We start from the raw sequence: 23,154 nt of genomic DNA on the forward strand, positions 1-23,154 counted from the left end.
TACTGTGTACTTTTCTTTGTAGGCCTCATTTCATTTTTGGTAAACAGTAGAATGATGTGCTTTACCAAAAAGCTCTATCTTGGTCTCATCTGTCCACAAGATGTTTTCCCTGAAGGATTTTGGCTTACTCAAGTACATTTTGTACTGTAATCTTGCTTTTTTATGTCTCTGTGTCAGCAGTGGGGGTCCTCCTGGGTCTCCTGCCATAGCGTTTCATTTCATTTAAATGTCGACGGATAGTTCACGCTGACACTGATGCTCCCTGAGCCTGCAGGACAGCTTGCATTCCTTTGGAAATTGTTTGGGGCTACTTATCCACCATCCGGACTATCCTGCGTTGCAACCTTTCATCAATTTTTCTCTTCTGTCCACGACCAGGGAGATTCGCTACAGTGCCATGGGTTGCAAACTTCTTGATAATGTTGCACACTGTGGACAAAGGCAAATCTAGATCTCTGGAGATGGACTTGTAACCTTAAGATTGTTGATATTTGTCCACAATTTTGGTTCTCAAGTCCTCAGACAGATCTCTTCTCCTCTTTCTGTTGTCCATGCTTAGTGTGGCACAAGCAGACACACAATGCAAAGACTAAGTGAATTTCTCTCCTTTTTATCTGCTTTCACGTGTGATTTTTATATTGCTCACAGCTGTTACTTGCCCCAGGTGAGTTTAAAGGATCATCACATGCTTGAAACAATCTTGTTTACCCACAATTTTGAAAGGGCGCCAATAATTTTGTCCGGCCCATTTTTGGAGTTTTGTTTGACATTATGTCCAATTTGCTTTTTTTCCTCCCTTTTTTGTTGTGTTCCAATACACACAAAGGGAATAAACCTGTGTATAGCAAAACATGTGTTCCTGCAATACTTTTCTGTGAGAAATACTTGATTTTCTGGAAAAATTTCTGGGGTGCCAACAATTTTGGCCATGACTGTATGTGTGTGGGTTTGTGCATGCACACACATCCAGCGTTAATGTCTGAATTCGGTTGAATCAAATTTAACCTGCCTGGCTTCATTCCAATTAATTTGAATATGTAATCCGAGCAAATTAAGTTTCTGAATCGAATAATGTATTCAGATGACATTGGATCTGATTCTCACAGGCTTAGCAAATAAGGGACCAGTTTGAAGAGGGTGTTGTGATTCAGGGTCAGCCTGTGGGTTCGGCAGTTGGGTCGGATGATTCAGAGGAGGAGGAGGGGGGTGTTGGAGACCTTGCTGAGGATAGTATTGAGGCTCCGCAGAGCCCTCAGCCAGGCCCCTCCCATCTGGTCACAACGCAGACCCAGCTGTGTGAGCCTGACAGCGTGGATGAAGATGACCCACAGCTGGCCCTGTTCAAGGACGCCCGACGCAGGAGGCAGTCAGTCAGGAGTAAACAGAGGAAGGCAATGGGGCACCTCGGAAGGAGGCAGAGAGAAGCCACGCCCTGAACTGTTTAAAAGGGGAATGTGTAGGAGGGCTGGTTTGCTGAAGGCAACCGTTTGAATAGCTCCTGTTTCATGGTTTGTGTTTGCTCTCTTTGCTCTGTTTGCTCTGTTTTATGATAATAAATTTGGCAGGCTTAGTTCCAGCCTCTTGCCGTTTCCAGCCCCCTGCCGTTTTCTGCAGGGCCGGTAGTAGGCTGGTACAGAACAGAGGGCGCCTCTACAATAAAAGGCCTGATTCCAGGAATCCAGGTTGAGATCCACATGATTTCATTTTAGCACCATATGTGATCTGGCTATTCTCCCAAGCTTTTACGTGTTACTGATAGAAACTTGGACAGCCATTTCTTTTCTTTTTTTCTGGTTCTTTCTGATTGCATGCCATTGCTTGGTTTAATGTTGCTGTTTCATATTGATTGCATTCCCTGGGACTTGTGATAGTAAGTAGTAATTTGACTATACTGTACAAATGAATTGGGTTAAAGAAGCTGAGCTTGTCAGCTGGAAAGCTGACAACCTGGGTTCGAGTACTGCATGAGGGAGCGAGCTCTTGTTCCTTTCCCCCCAGCTCCTGCCCAGTTCAAAAACATGCAAATGCAAGTAAATTAATAGGTTCCACTTTTATGGGAAGATAGCAGCATTCTGTGTGCCTTTGTCATATAGTCATGCTGGCTGCAGGATCATGGAATGGTCCCTGGACAATGCTGGCTCTCTCAGCTAAGAAACAGAGATGAGTACCACACACTAGAATCATAAATGACTGGACAGGGGAAACATTTACCTTTATATAAATGAATATGACCTTATTTTCCAACGTCTAATATTGGATGACGTTAAGACAATTTGGGATATGTTACCGAAGCTTGGATATGCCATCTTGAAACCATTGTGGATTGTCTTCTTTCGGACATTATCTTTGAAGGGCCAACACCCCTTCCCCGACGTCCATATCTCAAAAGAGCGATGGAGTAATAAATCAGGCCCTAAATATAGAGTTTTGCAGTCCCTTTGAAGAACAGCTCATCCACATGGTTTTCATAAGCATGAGGTCTTTGCTGGCGCTGGGTGGGGTCCTCTCCTTCCCTTTATTTCCCCAAATATAAAATATTGCTCTTGGATAAACTGAATTTAAGGGCAGCTTTCAGAAATAGCCCCATCCCTTCCTCACCCTCCCAGCCCATTCCCAAGAAGCTAATAAAAGGAGACATGGCAGCATTACAAGGAGTTAACCCATGCATTTCAAAAGGGAAGAGCTAATTAGGAATCAAGATTCTTTCTGAAATCCAGCTCTACGTTCACATCAAAGCTATTGCAAAGGGTGTATTTATGCCCCCATGGTATGGTATGGTCTCCATGAACAGCTCATGAAATACCCACTGATTGCTGATTGAAAACAGTTGTTAATTCTCTACTCCACTAAATTCCAAGTTGGGGGGGGGAGGATTGAGAGAGAGAGAGAAAGAGAGAGAGAGGAAGGGAAAAAAAAATTCCTTAACAAAGAACAGATTGGAAAGAAGCAAGTCCTTACTGTGTGGAAATTAATGGCAGATGCCTATGCTGATAGTTAAAATGTTTCATTAGATGCTAATGTCTTGCTGTGTTTTTAATTGTTCAGAAATTAGCCTCTAGAATATTAAAACCATCTGTTTGTTATCATGATGAAACAGAATACTTAAATAGTTATTAATTTTTTTTCTGGGGTTGCTTTCTCCCCTCTGCCTCCTCCTTCTCCCTGTCTGCAGAACTTTGATCTGCTGAGATTTTTGGAAAATGTTCACCATAAAAAAAAAGGGGGGGGAGGGTTAAAGAAAAAATTATGGAGCCAAGATTTGAAAGTATATTTCCAATCTGGAAGTATAACTCCCCCCACCCTGCCCTATATTTCACATGCCTGCTTTCTTTCGTAAATTATTATTCGCTATGGACAGGCTGACATTTTTTTTTAATGTGCGGTGCGAATGTGATGAAGTTTGCTGAGCTTGTATAATGGTTGAGTTAAGGTGTAATATGGGACATTATTGCACTCTGATGTTCAATTTTGGGCCTTGGGAGGTTAATTTGCAGATCAAATATATCCAGTGCTTGGCAAATGTTCATTGTTCATTCACCATTGAAAGTATAATGTATCTTTAGTGCTTGATGGCAATTTTTCTCTGTTTTGCCAGGAAAAGACTTCCTTTTCTTTCGCCCTAGTCCGCTAATTATGGGCCTTTCATAAAATAAATCATTTATTTGGAGAGAGAGAGAGAGAGTTCTAAATTAGCTGACAGTGTTTTCCGAGCTATGAAATCCAGGCTGAATCCATTCAGAAGACTCCCCGACTTACAACCATAACTGAGCCCAAAATTTCTGTTGCTAAGTGAGACAGTTGCTAAGTGAGTTTTGCCCCAATTTGCAACCTTTCTTCCCACAGTTATTAAGTGAATCACTGCAATTGTTAAGTTAATAACATGGTCGTTAAGTGAATCTGGCTTCCTCGTTGACTTTGCTTGTCAGAAAGTTGCAAAAGAGGATCCCATGACCCCGGGACACTGCAACCTTCATGAATATGAGTCAGTTGCCAAGTGTCCAAATTTTGAGTACCTGACCATGAGGACGCTATAACGGTCATAGGAGTGCTGTTGTAACCTCAAATGGTCACTAAATGAATTGTCGTAAGTCAAAGTCATTGCCCCTGTACCAGTCCTTCGTACTTGCTGTGGGTTGTCTTCTTCATCCTCTGCCCTGCCCCAGCTATGAATTTTGCTTTATGACTTTATATGATTTTACATTGTCTCTTTTCCTTACATTGTTCTTATTCCTTGGAGTGGTTTGTTGTTGGTTTTTTTACCGGATTTTTTTTTTTTTATAAGCCACCCAGATTCTTGAATGGAGATGGAGCCGGTACAGGTAGTGCTCAACTTACAATCATTCTCTTAGTGACTATTCGAAGTTACAACGGCAGTGAAACAAGTGACTCGCGACCATTTTTTACACTGAGGACCATTGCAGCATTCCCCATGGTCATGTGATTTACATTCAGATGCTTGTCTATGGAGATTCTCAGTCATCCAGGTCAGGGTTGTCCCAAAGGGGCTTTTTTCTTGTTTTTCTTTGAAGACGTTTCGCTTCTCTGAGAGCTGAAGAAGCTTCTGGAATGAGAAGCAAAACGTCTTCAAAGAAAAACAAGGACGTCCAGTTGCCTCTTGAAAATGTTTTATAGATGGCATCTGGATCCCAAGAAGTTGTCTAACATGTATCCTAATTTACAGTCTAAATGTTGGAGATGTGGTAGTTTAGAAGCCACCTACTGTATTTTCATATGTGGTGGACTTGTAGAAATAAAAAAAAAACTTTTTGGATTAAAATTTGGTGGAACATTCAAAAGATTTTTAAGAGAAAGATAAAGTTTTCTCCGCAATTGTTTTTATTGGGTATTGTTGTAGATTGTGATGTGAAAGAAACTAATTTGATGTTGAATATGATAACAGCAGCACGTTTACTGGTGGGACAATATTGGAAGAAGGATAGTTTGCCTACTATAGAAGAATGGGTGTTTAAAGTTTCGAATCTTGCAGAAATGTCTAAGATTTCTGCTTACTTGAAAGATCATTCACAGGAAAGATATATTTCAGTTTGGAGGAGATGGATAGATTATATTCAGAACAAATATGGGACTAAAAAGTTCCATTTAGCTTATGAGTAGATTTTAGTGGGTTATTGTTATTGGTACTTTGATTGTAGTTATGTTAAAGGGGAGTTAAAGCACCTTATGAATTTGGTTAATTGTATACTTGCATAATTTTTATTTAGAATATGATTATTATAACTATAATCCTGTATTTAGCTCTGGGAAGTAGGGGGGGAATTGGGCGGGTTTGGGGTGGGGGGGATTTGGGGATATATTGTAAAATTTTGTTTTTGTAAAACTCTTTAATAAAAAAAAAGAAAATGCACCTTTGGGACATTCAGATGCTTGATAACTGACTCACATTTATGATGGCTGCAGTGTCCCGGGGTCACCGAGTGAACCAGATTCGCTGAACAATCGTGCTACTAATTTAAGAACTGCCGTGATTTACTTAACAAATGTGGCAAGAAAATGGGACAAAAGTCCACTCAATTTCTCACTTAGCGACATAAATTTTGGGCTCATTTGTGGTTGTAAGTTGAGGACCACCTGTATATAAATTTGATTTTTTTTAAAAAAAGATATTACAACTTTCTTCTCAAATCCTGGCAGAGTGACTGGTCCCTTGGACTTTCTATCGTCACAAAGACCTGTACTTCAGCCATTTTCTAGAACAAAGGTGAAAAGGAAAATGCAACTTGAACGCTTAATCAAATTGCTACGTTTTCTTTTTTTCTTTTTTTCCCCTCTTTTTCTGTGCTTCCTTCATCTCGTGTCAAGCTAAAACTTTTAAAATATGCTTTTCTTGCTGAAACTGGAAATGCATAAAGGAAAGCTGTATGCAGGGTAACATTGGGAATAAAAGAGGTCAGGAGTGCCATAAGGCTTTCTTTCGTTCCTTTTCTTTCTTTTTTTTAATAAAAGAAAATCTCTCAAAAGCTGGTGCAAACAGCGAAGGTTAGCAATTGCATATTCTTGATGCAGTGCGAAAGTGGGGAAAGCTGCAAGGGAATCTGGGAAGAACGATATGATGCTGAGTGCTTGCCATAACTGTAGCAAATGGAGAGAATTTCGGTGTACTTTAAAAACTGAATTGCAAGAAAATATAGGCTTCTCCTGACCCTTTGCATTCTGATGGCTTCACAGTGAGAAATATCACTGTTAAAATTACACCTTGCCAAGCGCACCGCTGTATCAATCACTCCCTCTTTGCGATTTCAGCGCTGCTGAATTGTAGGTAAAGAATTTGATGGTCCATTAAAGCAATGGAATGAGCAACATTTGTCTCTCAATTCTGTCTCTTCTTAGCATTTCTCTTGGAGCACAGGGAGTGCACTTCTAAAACAACAACAACAAAAAAAACAAGATCAGAGTTTCTTGTGCTGGAGTCCTGGACAAGTTTTGAAGCAACTGCAGTGACTGTCGGTTAGCTATTAAGACTTGAAGTTCTATGTATGATGTAAGGCTCTAGACAACTAAGTTTCCTAACTGTAATCTCTCGCCATTACAGGTTTGGTCAACTGCCCAGATACATCCAAGTTTTCCTCATGTGCAGAAGAGTTTTCTAACAGCTGAACTGACAGTTAGAACAACTTATCAATGGAGGGGTTTGCCTTCAGGACTTGTGGACGCTCCATCATTGGAGGTTTTTAAGAGGAGATTGAACTCCCATTTGAATGGTATAGGGCAGAGGTCCTCAACCCCCGGTCCGTGGACCAGTACTGGGCCGCGGCATGCCAGCAACTGGGCTGCACAAACAAGCAAAGCCCCATCTGTGGGATGCAGGCAGCACACAAAACCACACTCACTCCGGTCCGTGGAAAAAATCCTCTCTCCACGGAACTGGTCCCTGGTGCTCAAAAGGTTGGGGACCTCTGGTGTAGGACTCCTACTTCAGGAGGGGTTTGGACTAGAAAATCTCCAAGGTCCCTTCCAACTCTGTGATTCTGTGTTTTTTTTTAAAAAAAATAAACTTTGATATAAGAAAGTCATCCTAGAGCAGTGATGGAGAACCTTTTGGGCCCGGCATGTTAAAAAGTTCACAGAATGCCTAATCTAATCTAACTTGACTCTGCTAAAGTGACACTACCTCCCCCCAAATAAAAGAGAAGCAATTCTTTATGTATTCATTTATTTTTTAAATACATATATATAGCAAGGTCCATTCAAAAAGCCTTGACAAATACTTAAACATACATTTGCCTTGCCTTCCAGCTAATAAAAGGGAGAAAGAACCCGTGGCTCAGGACGTTAAAACACTGCCTGATATATATAATCAGCCCAGGTTCGAATCTCAGATAAAGGGTATGACTAACTGATGAGAACATAAAGAGTTCGAAATGATCATCTTAGCCTCCCAAATTCTTTATTAGCAATTTGAATAATTTGCACAAATAATGAGCTGTCATAAGTTGACTAGTTCCTGTGGATAAGCCCTGAGTCGGGCCAAAACAGGAATGAAAGAGTTAATTAGCAAGGTCCATTCAAAAAGCCTTGACAAATACTTAAACATATATATATATATGGGCCTTATATATATATATATATATATGGACTATATATATATAGTCTAATCATGTCTGGTACTAGCGTATTGTATAAAATTGAATAATTAGAAAAAATGAAATGGGAGTAAAACAAACTTATTTTTGGAGGCTCCTGAGACTGTGAAAGAACATGGCTCTTTTCCAGGGACTACGTGAGAGCACAGCCCTTTCTTTCTTTTTTTTCGATGTATCTTTTATTAATTTTTTACAGAAAACAATCTTTAGTATTTAGTAAGCAACACATTGTCTGGGTTTATGTGTTTAATGTTAATAGTAATACAATTTCCGTTGCTATCCTTTATTCTGTTTTTCTAACCATTTATAATTTTTCCCCATGTTTGAAAGTGTTCTGAATCTTGCTTTCCCTTCATTTTCAGTTTGAGCCTATCCATTTCTGCGCAGTCAATTTTTTTTAAAAAATTACATCTTCTTCAGATGGTATTTCTTCATTTTTCCAGTATTGAGCAAATATAATTCTCGCTGCTGTTAATATATGTAATATTAAGTATACACATTTCTTATCATAATTTTCTGAAATTATGCCTAAAAGAAATATTTCTGGTTTATAGTCTACATGTGCTCCTATCATCTTTTCTAACCAAACATGTGTTTTGACCAATAGTCAAAATAATTGATTTAGGGCATGTCCACCAAAGATGATAATATGTGCCTGGATTTTGTCTGCATATCCAACAATTGCTAGACACATTTTTAAACATTTTTGCTAATCTTGCAGGTTTAAGTGCCATCTATAGAACATTTTATATAAATTTTCTTTATAAGTAGCTGCCCTTGTTATTTTGTAGTTTCTTTCCCATAGGTTTTGCCATTTTTCTAGCTCTACATTGTGCCCAAAGTTTTTTGCCCAAGTTATTATTGTTTCTTGAACTTGTTCATCTTCCATCTTCAAATTTAACAGAAAGCTTTACAGTTTCTTAATCAATTTGTCATCTGATGACAATAGTAAATAGTCTAGCATTGTCTGGTCTTTGTAAAAACCATACATTTTTTGTACCTTTCTCATATCTCATTTAATAATAATAATAATAATAATAATAATAATAATAATAATAATAATAATAATAATAATATAAAGTTGGAAGGGACCTTGGAGGTCATCTAGTCCAACCCCCTGCTCAGGCAGGAAACCCTATACCATTTCAGGCAAATGGCTGTCCAGTCTCTTCTTAAAAACCTCCAGTGTTGGAGCATTCACCACCTCTGGAGGCAGGTTGTTCCACTGGTTAATTGTTCTAACTGTCAGGAAGTTTCTCCTTAGTTCTAGGTTGCTTCTCTCCTTGACTAGTTTCCATCCATTGCTTCTTGTCCTGCTTTCAGATGCTTTGTGGTAGCCCCTGAGATATTGGAACACTGCTATCATGTCACCCCTCACCCTTCTCTTCATTAAACTACACACACCCAATTCCAGCAACCGTTCCCTATATGTTTTAGCCTCCAGCCCCCTAATCATGTTGGTTGCTCTTCTCTGTACCCTCTCTAGAGTCTCGACATCTTTTTTACATCGTGGTGACCAAAACTGGATGCAGTATTCCAGGTGTGGCCTTACCAAAGCATTGTAAAGTGGTATTAGTACTTCACTTGATCTTGATTCTATCCCTCTGTTAATGCAGTGTGTTGGCTTTTTTGGCAGCTGCAGCACACTGCTGGCTCATATTGAAGTGATTGTCTATTTGTATTTGCAGGTGTGGCCACCATGATAGCTCAATGCCTTATTCTTCTAATTCTTAATTTATAGATTCTCATCAGTATTCAAAATATCTTTATAAGTCACAAGTTTCTCATAGTTGATTAAGTTTGGGTGTACAAACACCTCCATTGTCCGAATCCATCCTGGTATTTTCACGTAAGTTCTTGATGTTACCTTTTCCCATGTCAAAAGCAGTGCATTTCTTACATAGTGGTTTTGAAAGTATTTATGAATTTTGTCCTTCCCATACCATAGGAAAGCATGCCATCCAAGTTGTAGGTTCTGGGTATAATAGTCTTTTATATCTAACAGTTATCCATTCTTTTAACTATGTTAGTGCGGCGGCTTGATAATGCGAAACCCAGTCTGGTAGTCCAAAGCCTCCATTTTCTTTTTGCTTCTTGTAACATTTTCAGTCTGGTTCTAGCTTTTTTCCCTTGCCAGATAAATTTCAATATCAATGTGTTTAATTCATCAAAAAAAATTGTCAATTTTTATTGGTATTGTTTAAATTAAAAGAGTAGTTTTGGTAAAATGTTCATTTCCACTGTCACTATTCTTCCCAGGATTGATAGTTGTAGATTTTTCCATTTTCCCAAATCTAATTTTAATAATTTTACATAATTATCTTCTTTTACTGTTGCACGTCTTGCTGTTAAATATATCCTCAAGTATTTAACTTTCTTAACTACTTGAAGGTCTATTTTTACTGATAGTTGGTTTTTTTTTGTTTAACTGTGAGGTTTTTAGCTATAACTTTAATCTTCTCTCTATTAAGTTTCACTTCTGTTACTTCTCCAAATTCTTCAATCTTTGTTAATATTTTTTTAATCCCATTTATATCCCGCCCTTCTCTGAAGACTCAGGACGGCTTACAATTTAAAGCACAAATCAATGTGCTTAGCAATAGGACTTGTCTCTAATGGATCCTCCAATATAAATACCAGGTTATCTGCGAAAGCTTGTAGTTTGTACTTTTCATCTTTTATCTCCATTCCTTTGATTTCTGGATAACATTCCTGTTCAAGTTAAGGTAAATAATAGTGGGGATAATGGACATTCTTGTCTTGTGCCTTTTTTAATATTGAAACTCTCTGTGCAATCTCCATTCACAATTATTTTAACCATTTGTCTATAATAAATTGTTTGAATTATATTCATAAAATTTTCTCCAAAATCCATATGGTTTAGTTGTTGAACCATAAATTGCCAATTGACGTTGTCAAGGGCTTTCTGTGCATCTAAAAAAATCAAAGCCATTTGTTTCCCTGGTTGCGTTTCATAATATTCCAATGTGTCTAGAATTATTCTTAAATTGTTCTTTATTTGCTTCTTCGGTAAAAATTCATTTGGTCTGAATGTATAAATTCAGTCAAGAATCTCTTTAGTCTTTCTGCTATTATTGAAGCCAAGATTTTATAATCCACATTTAGTAGAGATATTGGTCTGTAGTTCTTTCTCAAGGTCAAGTCTGGGTCTTCTTTGGGTATTAGTGTAATATTGGCATCTATCCATGTATTTGGTAATTTAGAGCACAGCCTATTCTTATACGGCTTCTAGAACATCTAAAAATTGTGTGAGAATGGCTCATGCTTTGAAGAATAGTTTGCTTATTGGGTATTGGTGAACACTGGTGTGTCATTCAAAACATCATGGCGAATCCCATTTGACTTGGGTGTCATAGGTTCATCGTCACTATTTTAGAGGCACCTTATGAATTACCACTTTCAGTGATAACAGTAAGGTTTCAAAGAAGATTTCAAACATGGCCTTATTCAGTAATTAAGCACACATTTTGCATTCAGAAGATCTTGAGTTCAGTTCCCAAAATCTTAAGGTAAGATTTGTAAAAGACTTTATTCTATTCTATTCTATTCTATTCTATTCTATTCTATTCTATTCTATTCTATTCTATTCTGTTCTGTTCTGTTCTGTTCTGTTCTGTTCTGTTCTGTTCTGTTTTGTTCTATTCCATTCTATTCTATATTTTATTTTACTTTATTTATATTTTTATTTTATTTATATTTTCTATGTTTTATATTTTATTTTATTATTTTATTTATAAAATAACTCTGGGCAGTTTACAGTCTACTTTATATTTTAGCACTGTAGCTAGTCAGGATTACAACATATTCTCTGTAACAAAAAAGAGGTAGCACATCCTACTTTTTACCTCAACGTTGGAACCATATAGAATCATAAAGGTAAAGGTTCCCCCGCACATGTGTGCTAGTCGTTTCCGACTCTAGGGGCCGGAGCTCACCTCCGTTTCAAAGCCAAAGAGCCAGCGTTTGTCCGAGGACATCTCCGTGGTCATGTGGCCGGCATGACTAGATGCCAAAGGCGCACGGAACGCTGTTACCTTCCCACCGGAGTGGTCCCTATTTTTCTACTTGCATTTTTACATGCTTTCGAACTGCTAGGTTGGCAGAAGCTGGGACGAGTAACAGGCGCACACTTGGGATTCGACCCGCCAAACTGCTGATCTTCTGATCGACAAGCTCAGCGTCCTAACCCACTGAGCCACCGCGTCCCTTCATATAGAATCGTACCATGTTATTATTGATGGAAATGAATACTTTGAAATGGTTTCAAAAAAGGCAACCTTGCTGTTACCATGATGTTAAATATGTCTCCAAAGCAGGCAAGAAAAATATATTTTTCACATAGTTTGAAGTTATGCATATAGAATAAACCTCAGTAAATTTCTTTAGTCTAAAGTGGCGAGAAAAGGATATTTGCTTCCAATATTACAAGTCAGACAGGCCAAATGGTTTGACATACTGAAAAATAATTTATCCATTGAGGTTTTGATGTATGAATTTATAAGCCATTGCCATCATAGTAAGAAACTCTACTCAACACATAGGGATATAAAGCAGGAAAGAAAAGTATCAATAACAACAAATTTAATAACTCATGTTGGAGAAACCACAACACAAATACAAAATATCAATCAGACTCAAAAGCAGGGTGACAAATCACCCTTCCCCGGGACTTGCTGAAAGAAGCAAGTCTTCAGAGCTTTCCTTAAGGACAGTAGAGTCAGGATTGTGGAGACTTTGAGGGCAGGGACAGTAACGGAGAAGACCTTTTCCCAAGATTCCATTGTTTTAAAGAAGGATCCTGGCACATGCTAACCTTGTCAGATTTTATCAGATGGACAGAAACAATCAAAGGAAGGCTGTTCCATAAATATCCAGATCCTGACTTATGAAAGGCTTATACAGATGACAACCAGCAGCTTTAATTGCACTCAAAAGCCAAGTGTTTGTTTAGCAAATTTATATTATAGGGCCACCCAACTCACACACAGGTGACTCTGGGTAGCTCATAACATTAAAAATAGACTAGAACCCCACCCCATCTCCCTGTGGCAGCAACAACACAATCAAATCAGCCGTTTGATCAGCTCCATCTCCTTTTAGGATCCTCAGGGCCACTGACAAAACCATGCCTTCAGGGCCTTTCAGAAAAGCACCAGGATGGGGACTAATCATACTACAGGTGTAATGTTGTTCCACAGAAAAGGGGCCACCACTAGGAAGGTCTTTTTTTGTGGTCCCACTAGATGTACATTCCAAATATATGGGAGCTGCAACATACCCCGCCCTCCTATCCTAGAGGGCTGGATGGATTTAATAGGGGAAAGGTGATCCTTCAAGCAGCCTGGCCCCCAGTCAATGAAATGAGATATAGACATAAGTATTCATGCTACCACATTCTGGTCCACATGCTGCTTCTAAATGGTCCTCAAGACTTGCCTCATTTCCAACCTCTTTAAGATTTTCCTCCCCTGGAACCTCCCAGATGTTAAAACTATAACTCCCAGAATCCCCAGATAATATAATCAAAAGGTTACCTGGAAGGTGAAAATTACCAGAAAGTGAAGGTAGGTTTCATGCAGGTAGCCCAGAAAAAAAAAATCCGGCCTTCCAACCTCAAATAAATATTTATCTTAAAAGAAGACCAAGAAATAAATGAGGCTTTGAGGGCTGAGCAATTAGCTTGAAAAAACTCTATTATAAACCATTTAGCTGTCTGCCCATATAAATTATTCAAGTTGCAGAAGTTAGCTTGTGGTTGACTTACAAGGAACTAATAGGGATATAGCATCTTAATGACAAAAACAGTGCTCAATCAATCAGGCCTGAAGATGAGGAATGCCAACAAGGAGCAATTAAACAGCAATCAAGAACAATTGCACTTTTAACACTGATCACCATAGCCTAGAGATTAAGCTGAAGAAATGTAGTTTATGATCCTTCTTCTCATAGTTTAAAAGCCTCTTGTTTTTAATGGGGAAGAACAGAAGACTATAATCTACTACATCATATCACTCTATTGAACTAGGTCACTGTTCTTCAAATGTGTCACTTTTAAAATGTTTGGACTTCATGCTGGCTGGGGAATACTGGGTGTTGATGTCCACAAACCTTAAAGGGGCCACGTTTGAAAAACACTGTACTAGATTTTAACTAAACTGAAGTGAAATGAGTTTTACATTTTTCTATGTTCCCAGTACTCCTTTTTAGAGCAGAGATGCCCAACCTTTGCAGCTTGGTGGCCCGGGTGGGGGGGAGAGGGGAGGAACTAGGGTGTGTGAGCACAAGGATGCAGCCGTTGCACGAGCGGTGGGCTGGCAGACATGTGTGCAAGTGTCCGCCAGCCCATCGTTAACACAGGTTGACCTGCATGCATGCTCTGCCCAGCCACTCACACAGCCCAATTCTGAATAGGCTGCAGCCTATTAGTGGGCCATGGCCTGGGGATTGGGTGTCAACCTTTTTATTTGCCTGGGCTGCACTGAGTAAAGAGGAATTGTCTTGAGCTGAATATAAAATATATAATACAGTTAATGTATATAAATATCACTATCAGACAGAGTGTGTCTGTCTGTCGATGGCCTTCAGGATAGGCTGACACAGGAAATAAAGATTTGTCCCATGTTTGGGGCCTAGCAAGGTAATCTAAAAAATAGTTAACAAGCATTTGTCATATGACAAATGCTTGTTAACTATTTTTTAGATTACCTTGCTAGGCCCCAAACATGGGACAAATCTTTATTTCCTGTGTCAGCCTATCCTGAAGGCCATCGACAGACAGACACACTCACATACATACATACATACATACACACACACACACACACAGTGGTGGGATTCAAATACCTGAACATCCAGTTTTCTGTGTGGATGCAGGCCTGGGCCTCCAAGGCCTAGAATGGGTTCAGCCGGTTCTCCAAACTCAACGAGCTGAATCCCACCATTTTGTGTTTGTGTGTATGTATGTATATGTGTGTGTGCATGTGTATAGCATGTGTATATGCATGTTATGTATGTGTATGGATAAATATATACTTTGTTTTGAGAGCAGGCAACAGAATTTCATTTTTAATGTGTGCCAGTGTACCCTCAGTAAAAAATGACAACAAAGCTTATCTTACGTTATCTTACCTTACCTTACCATATCTTATCTTAATATATCTGAATGAAGTAAGAACCATAACCCAACAATTTTCTGAATTTCCTTTCAGAGACATTTTAATGATTGTAGATGTAGGTCGTATATGATTGGAAATATCACTGATGATGTACAGGAGGTATATCTTGTTTGTGGTGGCACTCCAATTTATAAATTGTGTGTACAGAATTGAAAGCCACTGTATGTTCCATGAGAAACATTTCTTAGATGTTGGTCAAGAGCTCAAGGACATGTCTTTTAATTGTTGCAGTTCAGGGACATTTCCTGTCTCTTATTAATTATCCTAACCCCTTAAATAGAAGTCATGGAATTCAGGACCGTGGACAGCATCTTACTAACTGGATTTGCTACTCCTGTTGCAGTAAAAAAAATCAACATAGCAGAAGTCTCTCAATAGAAAATAGAAGCCTTATTTGCTGAAAAAGAGCATTTTCTCTCTAGAAATGGGGCTTCCAGAGTTGCACAGCATGATATGATGCTCATTAGGTTCCTCACCTAACTAATTCATTTTTAACATTCTTCTACTTAAAGAAAATAAATGATAAGCTAGTATTCTGCAAAATAAACCATCATCTTCAAGCATAAATTGCATTTTCAAGAAAGGCCAAGACTCTACATACCAAGAAATGGAGTTATTAGATTGTAAACTACTAGATAGACCAGTGTTTTGTGTGCTTTTGGTTATATCTATGTTTGGTGAGTGGGCAAACTCATCATGACATGCATCATTTTGCATCATTTTGTAAGTCTGAAAAAATAAAAGCAGATTGGTGTTCCCCCACCCCCCTGTTCTTAGAAATATTCATCCCTTCTAGTATCCAATTTTAAAAAAAACATAAAATTGGTTACCATCTTGCAATAACCAAAACGAATCTGTTTCCCCTGAGATGTCTTTTATTCTTTATAACTAATTCTAAAATCTTGTAGTAAAAGTCAATAGTCTAAATTTATCTGGATCCTTAATCTGTTTATAACTTTCTTGAGCTTATAATTAATTTTTCTTTTGTTAAGACTTCAACATAAATTCACCCAATTTCCCAACTTACTGTTTGGAAGGCCTCTAATAGCTTTAAAATAGTTAATAGGCATTTTCCAAAAGTTACTAGCAAGTGAGGTTTACAAAACTAGGGTCCTTTAAAATAGGGGTTCCCCAAACCCTGGGCCATGGCCATTAGGAACCCGGCCATGCAAGTGAGTGAAGGTTCATCTGTGCATGTGTGGGATTTAGATAGCACGCAAAACTATTTTATTTATTTATTTATTTATTTATTTATTTATTTATTTATTTATTTATTTATTTAAATTCCATTTATATCCCGCCCTTCTCCGAAGACTCAGGGCGGCTTACAAGCTTAGCAGTAGCCTTCATTCCATGTATATGCCTGCTTGTTAGGGTTTTCACACACACCCCAAGCGGCATTATTACAAAGTCAGCTTAATTGCCCCCAACAATCTGGGTCCTCATTTTACCTACCTCGGAAGGATGGAAGGCTGAGTCAACCTTGAGCCTGGTGGGATGCAAACCTGCACTAATTGCAGGCAGCTGCAATTACTTAATTGCAGCTGCCTGCAATTGTGTTACTTAAGGAGGCATTAGCCCACTGCTCCACCAAGGCTCTTACACCAAGGCTCTACACCACCACCCCCATCCATGGGATTTTTTTTCTCCATGGAACTGGTCCTCGGTGTCCAAAAAGTTGGGGACTGCTGCTCTAAAAGGCTTGATCATAGTTCTTCACAAGATTGCTGATCCTGTTGTCTCCCAGCAGTCAAACCCCTGGAAAGTTACTGTCCTTTGGTCTCCTTGAAAAGTGCAGCTGTTCAGAGAATATGTGGGCAATCTCCCATCCTTCTCTTCAATTTGTCATATTTCCCCCGAAAGTCTCTACCTGATTATACATGCATATGCTTAAATTGTGTGCATAGCCATTTTAACCGGCTGCACTAGAAAGAAAGCAGGGTCTTTCAAAAGATTAAAAACCCAAATTACTGTATTTATGAAGAAATAATTGTATATGAATGGGTGGTTTGTATATTCAATTTCCATTGTACTCAGAGACTAGTAGATTGAAATAATATGTACTGTCTATAACTTGATGGTGAAGTATCCATCTGTCTATTTATTTGTTCACAATTAGCTGAATGGCAAAATGTCAGTTCCTTTGTTGGTATATTATGAAGAAGCTTGCTTCTGTACAAGATCACTCCAATGTAAGGCCATAGAATCAAAATAGCTGGTTGATGGAGAATGTGTTAACTGAATCTGAAGAATTTACACTATATGGCGTATATTTGTATTTGGGGATGGAGGTGCTTTCTTTATTACAACTCATAAGTTCAAACCATGGTAGAAGCTGTGAACGGGTACCCAAAATGAAATACTCACAGATATGTTCCCTAGTGTGATGATGATGATTGTTGTTGTTGTTAGTTGCGAAGTCATGTCCGATCCATTGCGACCCCATGGACAATGTTTCTCCAGGCCTTCCTGTCCTCTACCATCTTCTGGAGTCCATTTAGGCTCACACCTACTGCTTCAGTGACTCCATCCAGCCACCTCATTCTCTGTCATCCCCTTCTTCTCTTGCCCTCAACCTTTCCCAGCATTAGGCTCTTCTCCAGTGAGTCCTTCCTTCTCATTAGGTGGCCAAAGTATTTGAGTTTCAGCTTTAGGATCTGGCCTTCTAAAGAGCAGTCAGGATTGATCTCCTCTAGGACTGACCAGTTTGATCACCTTGCAGTCCAAGGGACTCACAGGAGTCTTCTCCAGCACCACAGTTCAAAGGCTTCAATTCTTTGGCACTCAGCCTTTCTTATGGTCCAACTTTCACAGCCATGATGATGATGATGATTACTTACCATCAAGTCATTGTTGACTCTTTAGTGACTACCTAGGTAGCTTTTCTCCGTGATGAAAAATGCAATCCAATACATTTCTCCTTGTATATTGCACTGAATTCGGTGGCATTTAGCCTCTGATTGCATCCCACACTTTGAGTCACAAAATCCTTTATGAAAGAACATAGCTCACATTTTTAGTCTGGGGCTGTCTATAATATCTGGCAGTGGATTATCAGATTTCTTGGCAAGAGTTTTTCCAGCATTTTTTGGAGATCTCAAAGATTAAATGTGAAAGTTTCTGTGTACAGAGCACATACTTGATCACAGAACTGCATTTTTTCCAAATTACTACTGAGCAGTCGATTGATGCTATCCAAGTTTTAAATGGGGTACAAAATTTGTGACAAGAAAGAGCTGTTTAAAAGAGTTCAGGAACATTAGCAGAAATGAAGATGTACAGATAATACCACCAGAAATTATTTTAGCCTTTTTAATAAATGTTGTTATTGATGTTAAGCTCACCATGGAAAACATCATATATTGTTATGTATATACTAGGTTAATTATTTAAAGACTGAAGTGTAACATAACTAGATTCTAAATAATCTATTTTTCAAAATACACAACAGTCCAAACAGTAAAAGTAAAGTCCAAATTAAGAATATTTCATTCTTAAGAATTGTTTAATTTATACTGGTTTAGTTGTAATAGATGTTTATAGATTCAAAATAGTTTTCAAGAGTGTACAAAATATACTATTTTTTTTAGTATCAGTGAAATTAGACATATTACATTGAGAAAAATGTTTCTCATTTCTTTCCTACCTTTATTGATTTAATTGCAGAGATGTTAACGTAGGAAATAGATTATTTTGTTATCTAATTTTACCTTCCAAAAGACAGATGCAGATGAAAAATGTGAGGTTCTTTCCTGTTGGCTTTTTTGAATTAGCTGTTTTAGATTCTAAAAGTTTAGTTCCTAAAGAAGTAACCTTGTAAATAATTTCAATGTCCTCCTCTAGTGCAGGGTAGGCAACCTTGGCTCTTTTATGACTTAAGGACTTCAACTCCCAGAATTCCTGAGCCAGCATGGCTCAGCTTGAAAACCTCTCTCTTTCCCCTCAGCGTGGCTGGCTCAGGATTTCTGGGAGTTGAAGTCCATGAGTCATAAAAAAGAGCCAAGATTGCCTACTCCTAAAGCCAAATAGAGGGAGCTTTTTTTTCTAAAAAAAGTGCCGGAACGCAATTCTGAGCATTCTATGAGGAAAAAAAGCCCTGGGAATTACATGAAAAGAACAAGGCAGTCTGCCACATAACCTTCCTTTCACCCCCAAATTATGTTCAAAATTGCTGAATAATAGCTTATCATTATTAAAGCTGGAAAAAAAGATTCAATTAATATCTATGAATGGATATTATTTCACTTTTTGCCTTAGGCAACAGAATTACTGAGCTAAAACCAAGAGATGGTTTGATAGAGCGACTGTTGTGCTTTATCTCCAGGCTAGAATGGATGCCTTCAAATATCTTTCTTAGATAGACTGTAAACTTTTATTTCTTTCTTTTGTTCTGCAGCTTAATCCAGGCCAAAACAGCTGCCGAGACAGTGACAGTGAAAGTGCAAGTGGAGAATCGAAAGGATTTCATCGGAGCAGCTCGAGAGAGAGACTCAGCGACGTAAGTGTGACTTTTGCAGTGTACTGCTTTAGATACTTATATGGACACTTAAGCCAATCTGGGGGGAAAAACAACTATGAGTCAAAGACATCTCTTATTGTTCCAGTGCTAATGACTCAACCTCAGAGTCATTTCCAGGGTATTTTTGCAAATCAATAAGTTTAACAAAAGCTAACCTAACAAAAGCTATGATGCTATAAAGGCAACAATATGGGATTGACATTTGCGACCTTCCCAGCAAAGTTAATGGGGAAGCCATCAGGCAGGATTATAAATTGTCATCACATGATGTCTTGCTTAATTGCTCCCTGTAACTACAACTTCTCTGGTCCCAATTGTGTTCATAAGTTGAAGACCATGTGTATATTCATTGGGGAGGAGGCCTACTATGAATGTTTATTAGCCATGAGAACTAAATGTCAACCTGCCATTGAAAATCAGTTATAGATGACCAATACTGGTGAGATGCAGCCTTATACTGTATCTATTTTTGTGAAAAGTATCAGTTTGATCATAACAGGATGAAGTGTAGTACTCATGAGTAATGTTGGTTTGGCCATGATCTCAATGGTTAGGGTTTGGAAAAGCAAAGTCTTAAAGTTGTAAGACTAGCATTAAAATCACAATAACTGATAGCTTTGGGTTAAATATGGTGTGAACACTTGTAATCCATACTCACAAAAGGACGGTGTCATCTGCTGGAGCAGTTGGCAGTCTTTCTGCTAATAATAATTGCATGCCTGCTTTGCTTACGCAGCAAAAAATTAAATCTGCTTTTCTTCAAACTCTCGAGATCTCTAGCTCACTAGTAACATTGACTGAGAGACTCAACAAGCCTGTATAATGAGATAAATATCTTGCGAGCCAAGCTAAAACAAATAATCTAAGTTTTCCTCCTGCTGAGGTAGAGATTTTTTAAAAAAAAATAAAGGAAAAAATAGTTCTGAACTACAATTTTAAATGTGGTGCTTATTATAACAATAATAGCCCACCTCTTGCAAGGATATCATTTTTTTCCTGCAGCTTGTCTAGGAAGGAGAATGGGCACTAGAGACAATGTGTTATGGCTCCATCAATGGGAATATATAGTTAAGGGAAAGGAGAGAATGTGCTTTATAGCAAAGACTGAAATCAGTTATTCTCTGGGTTGCAAAGATTGCACTACTTCTTTGAGTTATTCTGTACTCTGGCTCTTGTCAGTTTTGATGGTGTCCATTTGCAATAGCAATACATACATACAGTATGGTGGCAGAGTGGTTAGTTTGCAGTATTGCAGGATAATTCTGCCAACTGCCAGCAGTTCAGTTCTCACCAGCTCAAGGTTGACTCAGCCTTCCACCCTTCCGAGGTTGGTAAAAATGAGGACCCAGATTGCTGGGGGCAATATTCTGACTCTGTAAACTGCTTAGATAGGGCTATAAAGCACTGTGAAGTGGTATGTAAGTCTAAGTGCTATTGATATAACAGTTCCTGAGACAGGGACTCGGTATGAGTCTGCTTTACTCAGTGTTATTGACTGGACAGATGTTATTGGAAGAAGACATCCCTTTGCGCAGTACAATGCAATAGCATTGTGCAGATTGCAGACTCAAAGTCTGAGGCTATCATCCTGCTAGGCCGTACAAAAGGAAGAAAGAGACACCAAGATTGAACCTTGGTTCTACTATATTTAGGGCTGTGTCTTATTTAACAGCTTCCCTAGTTCTTATAGTAAAAATACTCACTGAAAGTTGCAGCTTTCATTTATTCCCAGGAAAGACTTCAGTTTTAGTTATGGCCAACAAAAGTCTCTAACCAAGGTTGAGTTTCCAACTTGAGTTGGCAGGACTGGAGAAGATTTTTCCTGGAGTCTGCCCAACAGTCTGACTTGATGCCTCATGTCAGTTTTACTCATAGTCTTGGGAAAGGATTGGACCTGAATTTAAAAGTCAACAGAGGAAGGCAGAGGAATTAGCCTGGCAAACAAAACAAGAGAGAGATGTAGGAAAAAGAAATCAGGGATGCTGGTAAATCCTGAGAAGCTAAAATGGAAGTGCCAATTTGTTTAATCAATTTTTATTTTTCTAAAAATAACGTTTTAATTCACCTGAGTAACATTTCTCAGGCCCCAAAGGGGAGACTATTTCAGGCGTCCTTTCCTTTCCTTTCCTTTCCTTTCCTTTCCTTTCCTTTCCTTTCCTTTCCTTTCCTTTCCTTTCCTTTCCTTTCCTTTCCTTTCCTTTCCTTTCCTTTCCTTTCCTTTCCTTACCCTACCCTACCTTACTTTTTCCTACCTTACCTTACCTTACCTTACCTTACCTTACCTTACCTTACCCTACCTTACCCTACCCTTCCTTTCCTTTCCTTTCCTTTCCTTTCCTTTCCTTTCCTTTCCTTTCCTTTCCTTTCCTTTCCTTTCCTTTCCTTTCCTTTCCTTTCCTTTCCTTTCCTTACCCTACCCTACCTTACTTTTTCCTACCTTACCTTACCTTACCTTACCTTACCTTACCCTACCTTACCCTACCCTTCCTTTCCTTTCCTTTCCTTTCCTTTCCTTTCCTTTCCTTTCCTTTCCTTTCCTTTCCTTTCCTTTCCTTTCCTTTCCTTTCCTTTCCTTTCCTTTCCTTTCCTTTCCTTCACCTTCACCTTCACCTTCCCTTCATATTTCTTCTACCACTTTTCCCCTTTGGAGAATTCTGGGAGCTGAAGTTGACCATCTTAAAATTGCTAAAGTTGAAAAACAGTGTTCTGGATTGAGTTGTCTTTTTTGAGATAACCTGCCTCTGTCTCTTGAGAGTTCATGTCTACCCTCCTTCCATTATTTTCCCATCATCCCTAAAATCTCACACATACTCATCCCTAAACCATATAGAGTTGAGTATTCACCTACATAAAAAGACAATATATAAAACGAGTGGATGGATGGATGGATGGATGGATGGATGGATGGATGGATGGATGGATGAATTATTAATTAATCAATGATTATAGTGATTAGGGTAGGAACATCACTGTGATTGCAGTGAGAAGGATAGGAACAACCTCCACAGCTTTGCTTTCCAGAAGTGGCTTGACCCACACAGTGGTTTTTTTCCCCAGGCAATGAAATTTTCTCTGATGGACAGAGAATTATCTTTCATGGCTTTTGTGCTTTTAACCAGCACTAGATAATGAGACACTGAGATGTGCCAAGTGTGACATGAAGAGGAACATTGACTGATAATAGCTTGTTAGTAGAGGTGACTTTAAGAGAGTGAAAATATATCTACTGAGGTTCAGTACAGTCAGTAGGCGTATTTGGAACAGACTGTGGTTGTAGTAGCCATTGTAGATATCCAACCTTCCTAAGGGTGGCAGGTGAATTATGACTTTAAATCTCTAACCTAGCTCTAAAAGAGACACCAGCTGTTGGCTGGCTAAGTGGCACAAACCCAATAACAAGGATGACAGGCAGTCCTTGACTTATGACCACAATTGTTGTTACCCCCCGTTGATAGGGCTCGCAACTTGGGCGTCCTCCTGGATTCACGACTCAATTTTGAAGACTATATAGGAGCCGTGACCAGGGGGGCTTTTGCCCAGGTTCGCCTGGTGCGCCAGTTGCGACCCTATCTGGACCGAGATGCCCTACGCACAGTCACTCATGTGCTCGTGACCTCCCGTTTAGACTACTGCAACACTCTCTACATGGGGCTGCCCTTGAGGACCACTCGGAGGCTTCAGCTGGTGCAGAATGCGGCCGCGCAAGTTGTGATGGGGGTTTCCCGATACTCCCATGTAACACCTCTACTCCGTGAGCTGCATTGGCTTCCGGTTGCCCTCCGGGTGAGATTCAAGGTGCTGGTGATGACCTATAAAGCCCTAAATGGCTTGGGTCCGG

General features: G+C 39.0%; 1 protein-coding gene across 1 annotated transcript in view; it reads left to right on the plus strand.

The window, feature by feature from the left end:
* Positions 1-23,154, plus strand: part of LOC310650820 (autism susceptibility gene 2 protein homolog) — a gene marked incomplete at both ends in the record, with an annotated part of 430,057 nt that overhangs the window by 379,356 nt on the left and 27,547 nt on the right. The window contains one exon of the mRNA XM_083379585.1: positions 19,194-19,295. Within this exon, the coding sequence (XP_083235711.1) occupies positions 19,194-19,295 (102 nt within the window). The remainder of the gene's footprint in view (positions 1-19,193; positions 19,296-23,154) is intronic.

This window comes from Vipera ursinii (assembly GCF_947247035.1).
Source record: "Vipera ursinii genome assembly, chromosome: 1".
Lineage (NCBI taxonomy): Eukaryota > Metazoa > Chordata > Lepidosauria > Squamata > Viperidae > Vipera > Vipera ursinii.